The sequence below is a fragment of the Arvicola amphibius genome, chromosome 6 (assembly GCF_903992535.2).
Source record: "Arvicola amphibius chromosome 6, mArvAmp1.2, whole genome shotgun sequence".
Classification (NCBI taxonomy): domain Eukaryota; kingdom Metazoa; phylum Chordata; class Mammalia; order Rodentia; family Cricetidae; genus Arvicola; species Arvicola amphibius.
Window position 1 is genome coordinate 43,353,257 of NC_052052.2, and position 16,769 is coordinate 43,370,025.

The 16,769-nt window shown below is 42.5% G+C and overlaps 1 protein-coding gene across 3 annotated transcripts in view; it reads right to left on the reverse strand.

Moving 5' to 3' along the window:
* The window catches only part of Dab1 (DAB adaptor protein 1), a 243,998-nt gene that overhangs the window by 101,907 nt on the left and 125,322 nt on the right, over window positions 1-16,769 (reverse strand). For all 3 annotated transcript variants that reach the window (XM_038334853.1, XM_038334852.1, XM_038334851.1), the window contains exons 2-3: window positions 16,146-16,285; window positions 11,602-11,700 (exon numbers count right to left, since the gene is read on the reverse strand). In XM_038334853.1, coding sequence (XP_038190781.1) covers window positions 11,602-11,700; window positions 16,146-16,285 — 239 coding nt within the window. The remainder of the gene's footprint in view (window positions 1-11,601; window positions 11,701-16,145; window positions 16,286-16,769) is intronic.

Consider the following 16,769-nt stretch of genomic DNA (forward strand, 5'->3'; position numbering starts at 1 on the left):
GGCCAGGTGGGCTCAATAAAAGACAGGAATAAATAACACTCCCTTTGCCTGTCATGCCAAAAGACCAATGGTCAAAGTAACTGGAAGGGAAGACAGAGAGACCTCTACCTGGTTCTTACCCTGCTATTCCTAAAGGTCTTCCTGGCCCATCTTTGGAGGAGGATGACAAAATCTGAACAATCTTTAACATAAAAATCAGCCAGAACAGTCAGCAGATGAGGGCCTATGGGCTAGACACTTTTGATTTTTTTTCCGTCTGAGATAGATGACCCCTTCCATGGCTACACTGTAATTTTAACCTGAGCCTCTGAGATTATTTGTACCCCATAAACCTTCAGTCCCAGGGTCTATCTGCATTATTATGAGTCCAAGGGCAGTATGGCTTCTCCCCTCATGAGCCAATGAACACCCACCTGCTTGTTAGAGGTCCTGAGCAGTAGAACAGGGGAGATACAGCACCTCCAAGGAGGGAAGAACATGGATCTAGAGCTCACTTATACAGTTGCTGGATATTTGCTTTTATGGAAACTGCTCAATCACTCCAACCTCAGTTTTCTTATCTGTCTAATGGGAATAATTTAGTTGTATTATAGGATTGAATTAAGTATTATATCCTTTTCTCTTTAAAGAGCAAGACTGATGAGTGATCCACTGGGGAAAAAAAAGATTTATTTTTTGAGTCAGACAATCCAATTGAAAGATTCATAGTCTTCTAAGTACTGGAACTATACCCAATTATTGCTTCTCTGAATTACCTTTCAGAGATATATGTAACAACATATCTGAATTATCTTTCAAATATATCTATACATATATATATGTATCAACAATTTAAAAAAGGGGGGCCATGTATTTGAAAGCAAGGAAGGGTCCACATGGGGAGGTTTGAAGAGAAGAAAGGGAAGGGGGAAATGATAAAATTACATTATAATCTAAAAAAAAAATATTTACAAAACAATTCTCAAATAAGACATGGAAGAGCTAAAGAGACCGGTTTTTCTTCTTAGACACCTGGTTTCCATGACATTCGACACATCCGGGGCAGCTCTGGGGCCTGTGGAAGCCCTGGATATGGAGAATGAAGGGGCTGATTTTGAGGAGGTTGATGTGGAGATGTTCTCTCAGACACTTCTACAAATAATTCGTGAGGAGGCCTCAGGTGTCACTTCTGCTGTGTGCTAGGCTTCTTCCTCTGTAAATGAGGAATAAGGCTCAATTTAAGCGCTGAAAGGCTCTTCTGTCCCTGACACCTGAGGCTGGTCAATTCTGAACTGTACGAACCAGGCTTTCTATATTCACTGCAGTGCAAGACCAGATTCTTTCTTAAGTGCTGTCCTGGCATCTAATATTCAGCCTGGACAATTATATATCCGTTTGATTGCTTTTGACACAGGTTGCTGTGCACCAGGTGCTGGCCTCAAACTATGCATCTAAGATGGACCTTCAACTTCTGGCTCTCCTTCCTCCACCCTCTTTGAGGATGAGTGCTGAGAACTGAATTCGGGACTTCATGAATGCTAGGCAAGTACTCTAACAATTGTGGAGCCTGAAAAGGGCAAAGCTACCAAAGAGAATCTCATGGTGGTTTCCAAAGACAAAGTGAGTTAAACAAAATCATGATTGCCTTCACGATACAGGGAGTAGGGTGGATGAGGAGGCTTTGGAAACAATGTAAGATACAGAGGAGGAGGTGGGACACACAAGCCCATGTGCACATGCATGCACACACATGCACGCATGCACACACATGCACACACACGTCTTCTAATCATGACATGGCTGTTGCACTCAAGAACTCCTAGCGACTGCCATGACCTAAGCAGGGCTGAATCAGCCAGTACTTCATCATCAGTGCAAGAGCCCTACCTCTTAACGGTTGCTGTGGGGATCACGTCATTTTGTTCAGAGGTGGAGTGGCTCATGATTCATTAAGTAATTTCCCACCCATGCTCACACAAGCAACACTAATTACACTCATCAGGTCACGCAAAAAAACCAAGACATAAGAGTAGGATGGGGCCTTCCTGAACAGGGAGGGTTTCATTGGAAGAGGGAGGGGGAATGAGATGGGGAAGGAGTGGAAAGAAGTAAGTTCCCTATCTAAGTATATGAAATGGTCAAGACTACCTTTTAAAAATTAAAAAAAAAAACAGTTATGGAGATGCTGCTCATAGGGACGCAAATTCCACCTAACCATGCAGAATAAGATCTTAAGAGGAAGTGTACATCAGGGTGACAATGATGATGTTCAGGATTTCACGCTTAACCCTGGTCCCTTGGTGTGATCATTAGTTTCAACAGAAGGTACCTGGGGATGGGGAGATGCCAGCTTTTCCTTCCTATTCAAGAACGGAATCTTTCAAGAAGGAGCCATGCAGGCCTGTGTTCCTTCTGTTTCGTATCAACCAAGGAATATTAGGCTCATGCCACAGAGAAGAGGCCGTAAGGCAAACTCCAATAACCAGAGCTCAGTCAAACTTTGTCCCCTGCTTCTGCCTGAACTTTGGATTCATTCATCCCCTCCAGCAATTGCTTGCTTGGCCTTTCCAATTGCCTCCAGCTTCACTCGTCTAATGAGAAGGGGAGCTTCTCCGTCTCAGTGGCTGATTGGGCCTTCACCTTCCTAGAGGCTCACGTGTACATAACTACTTTGCTTGTCTTTCTGCCAGTTGGCTATTGTCAGGCCATTGTTTTCTTCAGGCTCAAATACTGACTGACAGTAGAGGGTAGAGAATGTGTTTTCTTGCTCCTTCAATAAGGCATAATCAATGTCTGTAGGCTTGAAAACTTCAGACAGTGGGTCTTTGTTCTTAGCATGTTACAGGATACAAGTCTTTTCAAAACATCATGTTGTACAAACAAAATATATTTGATTTGTACAACTCAAAATGCTAATCTTGTAACATTGCTTGCTATCCACACAGCGACTCCGGTAGAGAACCAAGGTACTGTGGATCTAGGGCTCACGTCCCTCCATGGCATCACGTTGCTGGAGTTAGGCAGATGCTGACCGCACTTTACTGGTGAGGACTGTGAACTCAGGCCTGCCTCTCCCCATGTTTATCCCCCCTACGGCCTCCCCACTTCAAAGACTGGAGTGAAGACTGTGTGTCTGGGTTTCTCTCACTTTAATTCCAGGATGGCTTTAATTCCTTTAAGTCTCAGCTACATCTCTTCAGATCTTTCTATGTCTCTTTTATCAAATGAAAAAGCCCATTTGTTCCGACCTTTGATGTTAATTGTATCACTTTCTCCCTTTATCTTCACAATTCTTCAGGTTTTCAGTTATTCGTATATCTGAGTGTCTAGCCTCTAGATTTCGTTTGTGGGCTGGTTCATTTCCACAGTTGTGGAATGAAAGAACAAATGAATATATGAGTTAAAATGGTCAAGATATGCTTTAATCAACTTTACTTAGCCCCCGAATTCTCTTTCTTAAAAATAACATATATTTTAATATCATAACTATAACATAAAGAAAACATAATACATATTTTCTGATTTTAAAATAATATGAAGTTCTTTTCTTGTGGTGTCAATAGTTGAATCTAGGGCTTCCCACATGCTAGGCAAGCACTCTAGCATTGAGCTCTGTTCCCGGCCCATAAAATAATGTGAATTTCTATGTATAAGTACCAGTTACAACTATAATCGAAGAGTATGATAACATAGTCATGATGTATATACTCTGCTCTTATCAATAAACGTGGGCTCAGGAGAACACAGAACTCCATAACACTGACAATCCTTTGTTTAGAGTTGACTAACAAAGAAGGGCTGGACAAGCAACGGCACAATGCCAGCGAGAGCCGTCTAAGGGATGGCTAGAGTGGGGACGAGTGACATGAAGAATGGGCGGCACAGGGATGAGTGACGCAACCCTGGTGAACAAGAGCAACGGATGGCTTTCTGAAATCATGGACAGTCTTGCTGAGGTCGCGACAAAACCAAGTACGCGTTTTTGTCCCACTTCAGATCTGGAACATTCCCTATTGTGAATATGGCATAAAGATTCCTAGCTGATATGTAAAACTGAACTAGGTTTGAGATTCAAGTCATTACAGACAGGTTTCTCATCTACATGAATGTCTGGCAAGACATGTGAAAGCCGTATCACACAGGAAAATATCTTCTGTTGTGTACATCTGTCCTGAGTACTGTAAGGACGTTTAGCAGTTAGTTCCTAACAATTCAGCTTCTGCATTACCCCCCTTTCCCCAAGAACTGTGACTGGAAAAGGAGCCATGCACAGGGAGAGAAGCCGAGTCTGTTGGAAAAACTCAGGGCTAAAAGAAAGAAAATAGTTTACGTGTTGTTCAAGCCGACTGTGAAATCTACTTCGGCTGTAGATGGTAGCTTTGGGGTAGTCTGCAAACCGCAAGGACTGTTAGGGTCGCACGAGACTGGATTCGGTCGCCATGAGCCAAACCATCACATTTAGAGTGCAGCTATCAGAATCCGTCTTGGTAGAATCTTATTGGCGGAAGTGATAGCGCTGTCTTTGAGGGTTTTGGTGTCCCACTCCCCAGCCCTTCACTTTCCTTACAGTCTCTCTCCTTGAGACCAGTCTTCACCCTTGACCTCTGCTGCTCTTCCTGAGCATGCTCAAAATGCTCCATCTGAACTGACTGGAAACAGCCCTAATTTTTATGAAGCACAACTGAGGTGATGCTTTGTTTACTCAGAGGAACTTACGCAGTCAGCCCTGAAACTCAAGCGCAGCCATTGCGTTTAAACCGCCGCTACCCATCTATCATGAGGGTTTACTCCTCAGCCGCTCTGCACCTCTCCCTTGCTATGCTCTACTTATGCCGTGTGCATTTGTGGTTTTTAATCACCCTGTCACTTTGTTTCTGTGGCAATAAATATTACCTGAACCCGCTTTGTGAGAGTCACCATGAACCACACAGACAACAGAGATAAACAGGAAGATAGAGCCTTATTTATCTGTGTGTGTATAGAGGCACCCAATAAACGCACCCTGCAGGAAATAAGAGTATGAACACACACACCTCTGCTTTGAGAAAGGTGTGTACTTACAGATGCTATTCTTTCTTCCCTGCCACCTCCACGCCATCTTTTCAACCAACCCCCTCGCTGCCAAATCAGTGTGTCCTTTCCCGCGAGGACTGTCGGGAATATTCTAGGCAAAGCTGGGCTTTAGTCTGTGAGCACGGACAACTTTGTTCATGTCTGCGCCTTGACAGCTGTCAGTTCATTTTGTGAGACTGCTTTTGCACTCTGCTCTGAATGCCTTAGGGGCGAGGGCCATGTCTTATTCATCTTTAAATCCCTAGGAACCAGGGCCACACATGGCACAGACAGGCTTCCAAGAGGCTACTGGCTAATCACCTGAGAGTCAAACTGTCAACCTTCTGTCTGCCCACAACATACCGTGGGGAAGACAACGCAGCTTTATCTCTGCGGCTTTCGTCTCCATTCAGGACACACCAGAAGGAAAATGGTGACAATCAGACAGAGGTCACGTGATTTTGATCTCTTATATATTAAAAGAAATCATCTATAAAATTAGGCATGTTATTGTTAGTTGTATTAGGGTTTCTACACCAGGCTACGTGATAGTGCATCCTGATTTTGTTACTTATTAGCTGTGCCGCTGAGACTATTGGCTCTAAAATGGCCCACTTGCAAAATGGCAACAATAACATCAACTACTTCACAGAATGAGATGTAAGGTAGCATTTGAATAACTGTCGATTCATTCAGAGTAAAATCCGTATGTGATTGGAACGAGGATGTGCCAACATGGTGACACGCTGATGCGGACTACTAAGCTCCATCCTAAGAGACAGACTCATCTTTAGGATCTTATATTATTTATGGTTTTTATGGCGTAAGTTATAATGATTCTGGAGAATAAAATCTGAAGCAGAGAGAAAGAGTCAAAGATGGTCTCAGGGATGGAGGAGTGCTTGGGGTCAGAAAGTTTGCTCTGGGTCTACACACTTGGTCAGGGACATTCTTAGGAGTTCAGTTTCTTCCTCTGAAGGGAGACGGGCAGCCTCCTGAGTGTCCCCCAGACTGTCCTGAGAATAATGGACATATTGCTCATCAACTCCTTCCAGCTCTAGATGAGCTCCGGTTCCTAGGGCTAATAACAGAAAGGCAATGGATGGCATCTCTGCCTACTCACCAATCCCTCTGATAGATTAGCTATGTCTTAGGTGCGTGAATATGAACAGCTTACAACAATAATTTATCCCCACTGACATGATAATAACAATACAAAGTTTATTCACGGAAGGGATCAGGAGTTCTTTGAGAATCAAGACAGGGTGTAAATTGCTGCAGAGGATCTTTTTAATTGGGATCAAAACATTTTTTGACAAATTTAGGTTTTGAAAATTCTAGCTATTGTCATGTTTTTCAGAAAATGTTTCTTTTCTCAGATTAAAAAAAGTGTAGTCAAACGTGGGCAAAAATACTCAGAGGAAAAAAATAACCCAACAACTGTGATTTGTCACTCGAAATGACAAAGTCTAGCTTTCCATTTCCTCAACGTGAAGATCCCAGCATGCACTGCACTGCCAGGCCCTTGCAGCCCAGGGTAGAGGTTCAGACTAGGCTGCGTGGTCTCCCAGGAAAGGTCTTGAGTAGAAAACGCCAATGGTTCTTACTTTTAGGGGAAGCAGAACCTTAAAATTCAGCTCAAAAATTAACAGACACGACTTGGCTCTGTATTTCTTGCCTTATCTGACTCCTTCACAAGATTCTATCACCAGGTGGAGTCTTATTGCCCCCAGTGATGGCAAAATCGCTCATTCTGTTTCACTATTGAGCAGCAGTTCAGCCTGTCAAGAAAGGTTCCTTCTTTATCGATATACTAAAATTGCCTTTTAGAAACTTCCAGCCAGGAGCCCGATTTTCATTCTTAAGGTCACACAGGACAAGTTGACTGCTTCGGTTGGACAGCTTTTTGGAGTTCCATCATTTGCACTTCAGATTTAAACAAATGCAACCCTGGGCTGCCGAGAAGGGTTTACAATTAAGGAGACACATTGTCCTCGTAGAGGACCTGGGTTCGAGTCCCAGCACCCACACAGTGGTTTCCAACCATCGGTAACTGCAATTTCAGGAGATCTGCTGTCTGACCTTTGTGGGTATGTGGTGCCCAGACATACATGCAGGCAAAACACACAAAAATAAATCAGTAAATATAATAATAATAATAATAAACAAACAAACAATGATAAAACTGCAATTCTCTTACCATTTTCCAGGACTTACGTTATGGTGTGTTAATATGGGAAGTCTACAGAAGCCGGATGTATCAGAAGCCCAGTGGTAACCCCACAGAACTCCACAGGCTAAGCTGGAGAGCAAACATACAGCTCTGTCTCCTTTTCTGATTTTCTACTAATGATAGGACATTTTGTCCCCCCACCAAGTCAATTGTTTTGGGGCTCATAAAATTATTTTACTGTTTTCTTATACAAAGAATAAAAACAAATACTGCTTCACAGTTTGGTGCTAGAGGAGGTATATAAAAGCTAAGACTGTAAACCACCCCTCTTCCTTGGTAAACATTTAAGGTATTAGATAGCTACCTGGGTAGAGTCTATTTGATGGAGCGGAATGACATAGGGGAGGAGTAGCAGCAAAGCACAAAATACGGTCCCCAACCAAGGAAAAAATACCAGATACTCCAAGCTCCTGCTTCTGCCTCTGTCTCTTTGAACACGCTGGTTGTTATGGTAGCAGACAGAGCTGGAAATTGGAAGGAATTAGAGATGACATCATACCATTGGGGCATCTAAACCACTGCATAAGTATCTCTGATGCTTCCCCTGATTATTTGGCTCCCCCAGAGTGCCAAAGGACAGAAATGTTCTTGAAGTTTGTGCGTACCTGAAGTTCTCCATTTCTGGGCTACAGGATCTCAGAGGCCAAGTGTGTGCTGAGAAGACTTGGCCAGCATAGTTCCCAGTCCCCCAGTCCCTGCCCTGGTACCTGGTCCTGACTACCAGGATAGACACTGATTTGCCAATATCTTTTCAATTGTTTTTAATGTGAGATTCCAGGATGAGCACAGATATCCAAAAGTATAATCTTCCTGAGAAAAACATAAAACTCTCAAGTTCTGAAGCCACAGTTTGAGGAAGGCAGTGAAGGCTCACGCTGGGCTCTTAGTCCCGCTGAATTCCAGTCTGTTTTCTACTGACTCCTGTGGCGTCACCTAAACTCCCTTCCACAAAGGTGTCAGCAGACAGTCCCATCTTTTCCAATAATATAGAGGTTAATTGTATTGATTTTCTATTCAGGGTAACCTGAGGTTAAATCTATACTCTGCCTCCTGAACACTACCTTGTAAATACTTTTCAGTTTTCCATAAATCATGCTGTTTAGAGATAGTCAAAAGCTCTTCTGGCTGGGGAAGCACTGCCCTTAGCAGGGCTAGCAATTCTTAGAAACAGTAAAGAGTCCAGCATGGACTATGCTGTTGACTGTGGGACAAACTGACCAACCCAGTGTTGTGGGATATTTGATCACACTGTGACACTCCAAGACAGATAATAACGTTAACCTTGAACGAGGAGGCGGAGTCAACCACAAGCTGGTTGCAATTAGCCATAGAGATTTTGGAGGAGCCAATATAGGATGGAGAGAACACAGGAAGGAACAGGGTGGGGCTCACAGAGATTCCCAGGGTTTTCAAGCTAAAATGTGTAAAATGTGTGGAGAGGGTCAGCTGATCCTTCCTCCATTGCTTTCTTGATCTATCAGGTTTTAGCCCAACATTGACTCCTGAACTTTCACTGGTAATAGAACAGTTTAGATGAACACTTCAATCCAGAGCCAAGCATTCTCTCCAGTTCTTAGCCCACTGAAGAAAATGGGCTTTGCTTTGACCACTCCAGAGCCACCAAGGCTTAGAGCCAGAGGAAATGATTCATAATAGGCAGCTCCAAACTGTCGCCTTGCCTTGCACTGAATTTCCTGAGAGAATTCCTGTCAAGACCATGGTCTGAGGCCGAAGAGGCCTGTCCACTGCTACCTTCTGGTCTTCGGCTGCCCTCGTGTCTTCCCCATGTGGCCCTGTGTGGTGTGCCCTGCTTCCTTTCTATGACTTGTTAATGTAGTCAAGTTTTCTTTGTTTGCTTTTTCTGGAGCCTCTCCCGACCGTAGAAGACATATCTCACTAACTAATTCAAAAAACAAACAAAAACAAACAAGCAAGCAGGCAAAGTTGGGACAGCCAGTACGCCTAAAAGGTGACAGACAGGCACCCCAGCCAAGCAAACGTTTGCCAAAATACAGGAGCTCTAACTGGTCCCTACCACCCCTCGATTTCTGAAGGTCATGCTCAGTGTTCTGTCCTTGACATCTTCAGTGGTAAAACAGGGACAATGATGTCACCCAGTTCTTGGATAGTCAGGATGCTTCTATAACCTGGAACTTACAAAAGGTTGAGGATGCCTGGAACAGGATACGCACTGGAGGAAGTACTGCTTGGGTTTGGATATGGTTTGAACTCTTGTCTTCTCCAAGGTTCAGGTATCAAGGGTTAGTCTTTAGGATGGCAAATGGTGCGAATCTTTATGGGGTAGAGACTCCTAAGTAATCCTTTCTTTAATTGTGGCTAAGCCCTCAGTAGGAGCTGTGGGATGCCAGTGTCCTCTTGCCTCCCTGTTTCCAGGTGTGATCTCTGGCTCTCATGCATACTCACACTGCCAGGACACTCTACACTACAGGGCCTTCCCCACAGCCAAGCTAATGCCAGAGGTCTGACTTTAAGCTTCAAGACCTGTCGCTAAATAAGCCTCTCTTCTGTAGAAAGTCAGGTTGTCTCCTCTGCTTTACTACAGTATCTGAAAAGAGCAGTTAGAATTATTGTATGTTCATCACAATGAAACTGAATAAAGCACATAAAATGTAGAAGGCACTGGATAAGTGCATGCTTTTATTACTAGTTATTTTTATTGCGTTAAAATATATATTACAAAATTTACATGAACTCTTCTAAAGTATATGGTCCAGTGCCATTAAGCATATTTATACTTTTTAAAAGTTTTGTATTTATTTATGTGCATGTGCGCACAATGCACGTATAGTCTTGTGTGTGCAGTGCTTATGGAGGCCAGAAGAGGGTGCCAGATCCCTGGGAGCTGAAGTTATAGGCACCCTTTAGAACATGGGTGCTGGGACCTGAACTCTGGTCCCTGCAAGAGCAGTATGTACTCATGTCTGCTGAGCCATCTCTCTACCTCTCATTCATATTTTTTTTCTCCCCAAATCACTATTACCCACTCTCTAGATCACTTTCAAACCAAGCCCCATGCTCTTACAAAACACTTCCCATCTTCATTCTCCCTAAGCTTGGCAGTCAACAGTACATCTAGGACTCCAGGATTTTGAATATTCTAGATTCCTCACTCACGTGGAATCACTCAGCACCTTTTTCATCTTGTGTCTAGCTTATTCCATTCAGCGTGTTTTCTTCAAGGCCCACCCAGACTGCGGCCCTTGCAGACTCTCCTGACAAGGGTAGGCTCCCGAGCATTCCACTCGAGACACAACCACATTTTGTTTATGCACTGGCTAACTGGGCCACTCCCATTCTCTGATGGCTGTGACTACATTTATGACCAAGATCCTTTCTACTTGTCTTTATTTAGAAGTAACTTCACTACAGTATTTTTCTTTAAGCAAACACATTTTAACGCCTAAATTATCATCTTTCCAGCCTTGCGTTACTAGTCGGAACAAGCAAGAGACAATAATAACACAACATGATCGAGGTCAAATCACATGGCTGGTTGGAGTATTGCTTATAAATTGCCTTCTGCGTTATCTTTGCAAAGTTCAAAGGAGGTGATGCATATGGAGATGCTTCCTGTGCTGTGAAACACCGAATGAATAAAAGGAGAAAAAAAACCACATTCTGGCTTTCTCAGGCATGAGGTCACAGAAAGCTTATCTGTTGTTCCTCCCTCTCAATGACCAAGACTAACAGTGGTGTGTGAGTTCCGGGGATGAGCCTGGGAGTCTGGTGCAGTTGTGAGTTGGATGATAACACAAAGCCCTCTTTCTTGGGTGGGTTCAATAAACTTGCTAGTCTTCACTGTTCCTGGTTAGAGAAAGAAGGTTTTCCTTCTATCTTTTCTTACTTTCCTGTTTTTTTTTCTTTTTAGATTTAAGATTAATTCTATTTATTCATTCAATAATAGCAACTGCAAGCAGTGGGAAGTCAAACTGGAGAGTCTGAGGTTTTGATCAAGTCCAAAGCCAACTTGTGCACCCCTCACATGTGTGACACTGAGGATACCAATGCATACACAAATTTACCGCAACCTGCCACGTGACCACCGCTCTCGGGAGCTCATCAATCTCCTGTTAGATGACCGGGACAGAGTTGACACTTAGACCACAATTATAGCAGAAGGACCATGGTGCACTAATGCTGTGGCCACGTCACGCAAGAGGCTTGCCTTTTGATGGACGATCATAGGTGATCAGGTTTGTCAGTGGCTTTATGTGTGTGTATGCTTGTTTGATATTCCTGCCCAGACAGACAAGGCTTGAAGTGGCTCATCTGTCAATGGACTCAATGTCATATCGCCCTGTGACTCTTTCACTTACCCCCGTCTTCTCATCAAAGATTTTGATGCCTCCAAAGGAGATGGTTAAAAAGATTTTCTGTTTGTGTTCTCCTTTGGAACGAGCGCCAGCAACAACACCCTGTGGAAAGGAAGAACATGGTTTCTACTTTAGTGTTTTCATTTGAAAATTCCCTCTGGTCCAGAGGCATGTCAGACAGCATCAGCTGGAACCACCAATCACACAAGCCCTTCCTTTGCCCTTACATGGGTCTCTCCATTTTATTCTCACATCTGATTTACGTTTTGGAGTAAATAGTGGTCTTGGCTGGTTTATCATGGAGTCAAGATGTACCGAGCAATCCAATATAGGAAACGTCCACTTTGTGCTGCAATACATGGCTCAGCATTAAGATAGACTACTTGAGACGGAAACAATATGAAACTCATACTAACAGCTGTGTTGGGTTTTTATAATGAATATGGATTTAATATTTAAATGAAGTAAGTTACTCAGCACAGTCTCAAAAATTGTTTTCATACTTCAGGAACTATCTTTGTATGAATAAATTCTAGACACTGGAACAAAGCAAAGGTAGGCTAGACCCCACCTCATCCCCCTTCTTCCCCCTACCTTTCTTGGCAAAATGTGATTATAATAATTTATGCCTGACACTATTATTGTTACTCAAAGACATTTATATTCTTCATTATCCCTCCTTTGCCATTCTTGTACTTTGGGGTAAAACACATACTAAGTACAATCATTATTCCCTCCTGCCCAGATAGTCTATAGACTGAAGCTACATACATGAACCTACAAGAAGGTAAACCTCACGGAAGGTAGAGATGTTACTTGGTTCTCTGTCTAGCCCTAGAACGTAGGACATCTTCCTGTCCCTACTGGTGGGGCAGCAGGCGCTCATCAGATGCCCATTAAATGAGTCTGTACTACCCACATCAGGGTTCACGTGATTCAACTTATGAGTAAACGCATTTACTTTTTAAAATGAACATGGACTTTCAACTAGAGCACACGAGGCGGGTAAAGTCATTTCGCACATGTCCACATGCGCCTATTTCCACATGGGCTGCTAGTCACCTATCGCTAAGAATCTCAAATTCTCCATTTCCTGTACCATTGTTTACGATTAGGCTCATCTCCCAGCAGAAGTGGCACTTGGCTTCGGGCATAGACAAATCTAAAACAATATGGACTTCACAGCTCTAGGAGGTCACAGTGCCTTGTGCTCTTCTCAGCATACTGCACTCCTAGAATTCACTTGGAGAATAACTGAGGGTGGAGGAGACCTTTCAGTGTAGCCGGAGGTACAAGGAGGGGCCCTGCTTATGAAATTGTGTGATTATCTTGACTTTAGATATTGGAAATCTTCCCCACCTTACAATACTTGATTATGCTCCTATTCTGGACAAAGGACTTCACAATAGCTCTATTTCCCCAAATATAAATTCTGTTTCTCATACACTTATGGTTCTGTTCTTGGCTCTCCAGGCTCTACCTTTGGGACTCATGGCCCCATAGTTTCAATCACTACACTTCTACCCAAGGATTCTGAAAGTTAACTTCTTTAAAAGCCAGAGATGTATGGCTATCAGGGAGTACCTCAGAGGTAGAAGAATGAAATCAAGTTGAAGAAAAAAGACAGATTATCCCCCAAACAGAATATAATACAATCGAGTGCTAAACTATTACATGTTAACCACGAGGCTTCTGGAGGTCTAGTTCTGACTTCTAGGACAGAATGTGGAAGAAATGCTTTAACTTCTCTGAACCTACATTTTATAGTTACAAAACAGAGAAACCAATCTCTGGCTATGTATGTAAAGGGGCCTCGCTGACTCTAAGCTGAAAGGCAGGTATGGTCTGGCAGTGCATAGATGGTGGGCCCCTCAGAGTCACACACTGTCTAGAACCTCTGCAGTGCAGGAGGAAATTCTCTAATGGGCGATGCACCAGCTTCAGTCTAACAAAGGCAATCTTTTCTTTTTCTTTCTTTCTTTTCTCCCAGTTCTCATACGGTCTAATAGGTGCAAGTGGGCCTTTTTTCACGGCTAAAAGGAATTTTGTACTTCTCTGTCTCTTTCCTGGGCAGGTGGCCAAATGCAGAATCGATCATTTATGTTTCTGTGCTTCTTACAGAAAAACCACTGGGAGCTGAAATGTCAACATTCTTCTCAGCAAGTCGCAAATAATGAAACACAACCGTCTGGAAACGAAGGACCTCTCAATGTGTTCGGTGCATTTGACAGGAGTGTGTTATAGCAGGACAAACTCACTGGGCCTTGGGACCTCATGATTATAAGGGATGACAGATGGAAATGTTTCACTACAGGTAACACACACACATACGTATACACACAGAGATACACACACACACACACACACACACACACACACACTCTGGCACCCATAGCTAGATCTGTTCCAGTTAGCACGGCCTAGTGTTAATCCCAAGGAAAAACTCCCAGGAGTAGAGCAAATGCTGCTTTACACCCACTTAAACCCCGGGTGCTTCTATGAAGGTAGCTGACCAATAATGCTCTCAGTCATGAGTACCTGAGGAACAGCTTCTTCTGGATGCGGGAGGAAGGGGATGTAGAACTCCTCTCTCCTCCACAGACAGGATGCTCTGGGTGACAGCCAGGTCTGTGCACATGGAGGATTAAGGAGTGGCATTGTCCAGAGCAGATTTGCTAGGCTTCAGTTACAGCAATAAGAATACAGCTCTGGGCCATTACGTCATAGTTCTGTTGGGATGGTGGGAGTGGCTCTGTGAGAGAATGACACGAGGCTCAGCCTCTCTGGGCTGCATCCATGTCCTAGCAGACAGGCTGCATTCTGGTTTCATACCTGTATGAGCAGAGTCTGTACTTGACTCGGGTTGGGGGGTCGATAGTGGCGAGAACAGAGACTTCCCCTACAAGCCAAACATCATAGGCTATGCTGTTCTAGGGTCTGCCTGGGGCCCTGGTTCCCAGTCACATCCTCTAGGCCAGCATTCATCAGTCACAAAGCAGGCCGTGGGAATCTTCTTGCCTGACTGCCTCCCTATTCATCATTCAGGTTGGAATTTAGAAGAGAAAGAGGGCTCATTATTGAGCTGCCCTGAAATCTCATAACATGGCTTCATTATCTGAAAAAAAAAAAAAAAACACTAATCTCTTCCAAGGTGAAAGTGTGAAATCCCGATTTCATTGTTTTTAATACACTTTTCTAATATACCTTAAGTACACATTGATTTTTAAAAGTTTGTTTATATAACATCTTAAATAGCAAAAACAAGGATATAGACCACAGAAAATTAAGTAGGTTTTAAAAATCCTATTATTTGAAGCCAAGCCACTGGGAATCAACAACTGCCAGACAATGTCAAAGTACCAAGAAGCACTGTACAACACGGATGAAATATGACAGTTGTGACTTATTAAGCATAAAAGAAAACATAATGCAGATAGCAACAAACAAATTTCTGTCATTTAAACACTTTTGGGCACTTTGGTAGAATGTGGGCATGCTTTGCCTTTTCTTAGACTTAAAAATGTCCCACTGACCTAACAGTGTGTTAAGACTATTTGAAGTATATAAAAAAGCTTAAATATATATATATATGAATATATATAGTTTTATATATATATGTATGTATATATTTCTAGATGAGAGAAAACAAAACCAGGTTATGAAGCTATATAAACTATAATCTATTTTTATTATATGTGTTTGGTGATATAATTAAAACAATTGAGGTCAAACACACAAAGTGTCAACCCTCATTATTTTGGGGGGATTTTGGATGATCTTAGTTTTACTCCTTATATTTTTCAGTATTTTCAGAGTACTTTATAATTAGAAGTTATATTGAGAAAAATGAATTTTGCATGTCTTAGATGCATAAAACAGAATTCTTGTTAGATCCAATGCTTTTCTAATATCGTATACCACATTTAAAAAAGTTAACAAGAAAATGTGGTGTCAACATCTGGGGAATAAGTTCTTTTTCATATGTTTTTAAGGCGGTTGGAAACTAGAGTATAGTGCTTATTGGGTTTGTTTAAGTTTTTTCTAACTCGTTCCTCTGGTTTTCCGAGTGAAGTTGTCTTTATAGCCTCTACCTGCATATTCCATCAGCCAGGCCACCTTTTCTTTGTTATGAAATTCAGCAATTAGAAGAATAAATAAAATCAGCTTTGCACTTATACATCTGTTTCTAGAAGATCAGCTATGGAAACATTTAAAAAAATAAAGTAACAAAAATTCAAAATATGTGAGTAACTACAGAATGTATTGATAATTTTGTAGTTTTATTTTTGCAGGGGTTTTACAAGGACATTAACCTAGAAGAAACGATGATCCACTTAAGCAGCATGAGCAAAGCCTGACCTCCCATAAAATTGGGTCCGGTCAGTATTTCTAAGCCACTGAAGTTTCTTCCTAGAGAGAAAATATGGTGATTCATCCTGGTGCCAATTCCTCAAGCAATGAGGCTGTCTGACACAGTCCTGGTGATTGGTTCTTCCCGTCCCTCGTGTAAAACCAGAGCTAATCATAAAGAAATGCTGGCACGGCACCTTGAGCTTCATCATGGAATCTTGACATAACTTGTCTCCCCGGGCTGCGGAAACTTCATCAATCCCAATCAGCTTGGCTTTGTACCGGACCCCTTCACCTTTAAACCTCTTTATCAAAGTGGCTTCGCTGCGATCCTGACCTGAAAACAAAGAAAAATAGATTCAGGAACAAGGATGCTGGACCTCTGCTGGCTTTAAAAACTTACCGTTCTGAGATCGACTTCCTGGTTCCAACTACATGCTAGGAAAGTCAAATAATAATAATAATAATAAATAATAATAATAATAATCTTTAGATGCAAACTCTGGCTCCACCCACTTAAATAATTCTCTGAGACTCAGCCTTTTGGACCTAAAAGGAAACCTTAATAATAATCACCCCAGTGGAGCAATAAACAAGATCAGATAGTATGGATAACACATCTAATTTGCTTCTGATGCAGGATAGGTACTGAACCAATAGCCATCACCAACTAAGAGTTTATGTCCAAAAGTCCTGTTGGAATAACATCAGCACCGAGTTTCCCGTATTTAAAACTCCGAGCGACTCTTTGGCCAGGATCCAAGATCCTCCTTACACACGATCTCACAAACTGCCTTCTTGTAAAAGTCCAGTATAATTTC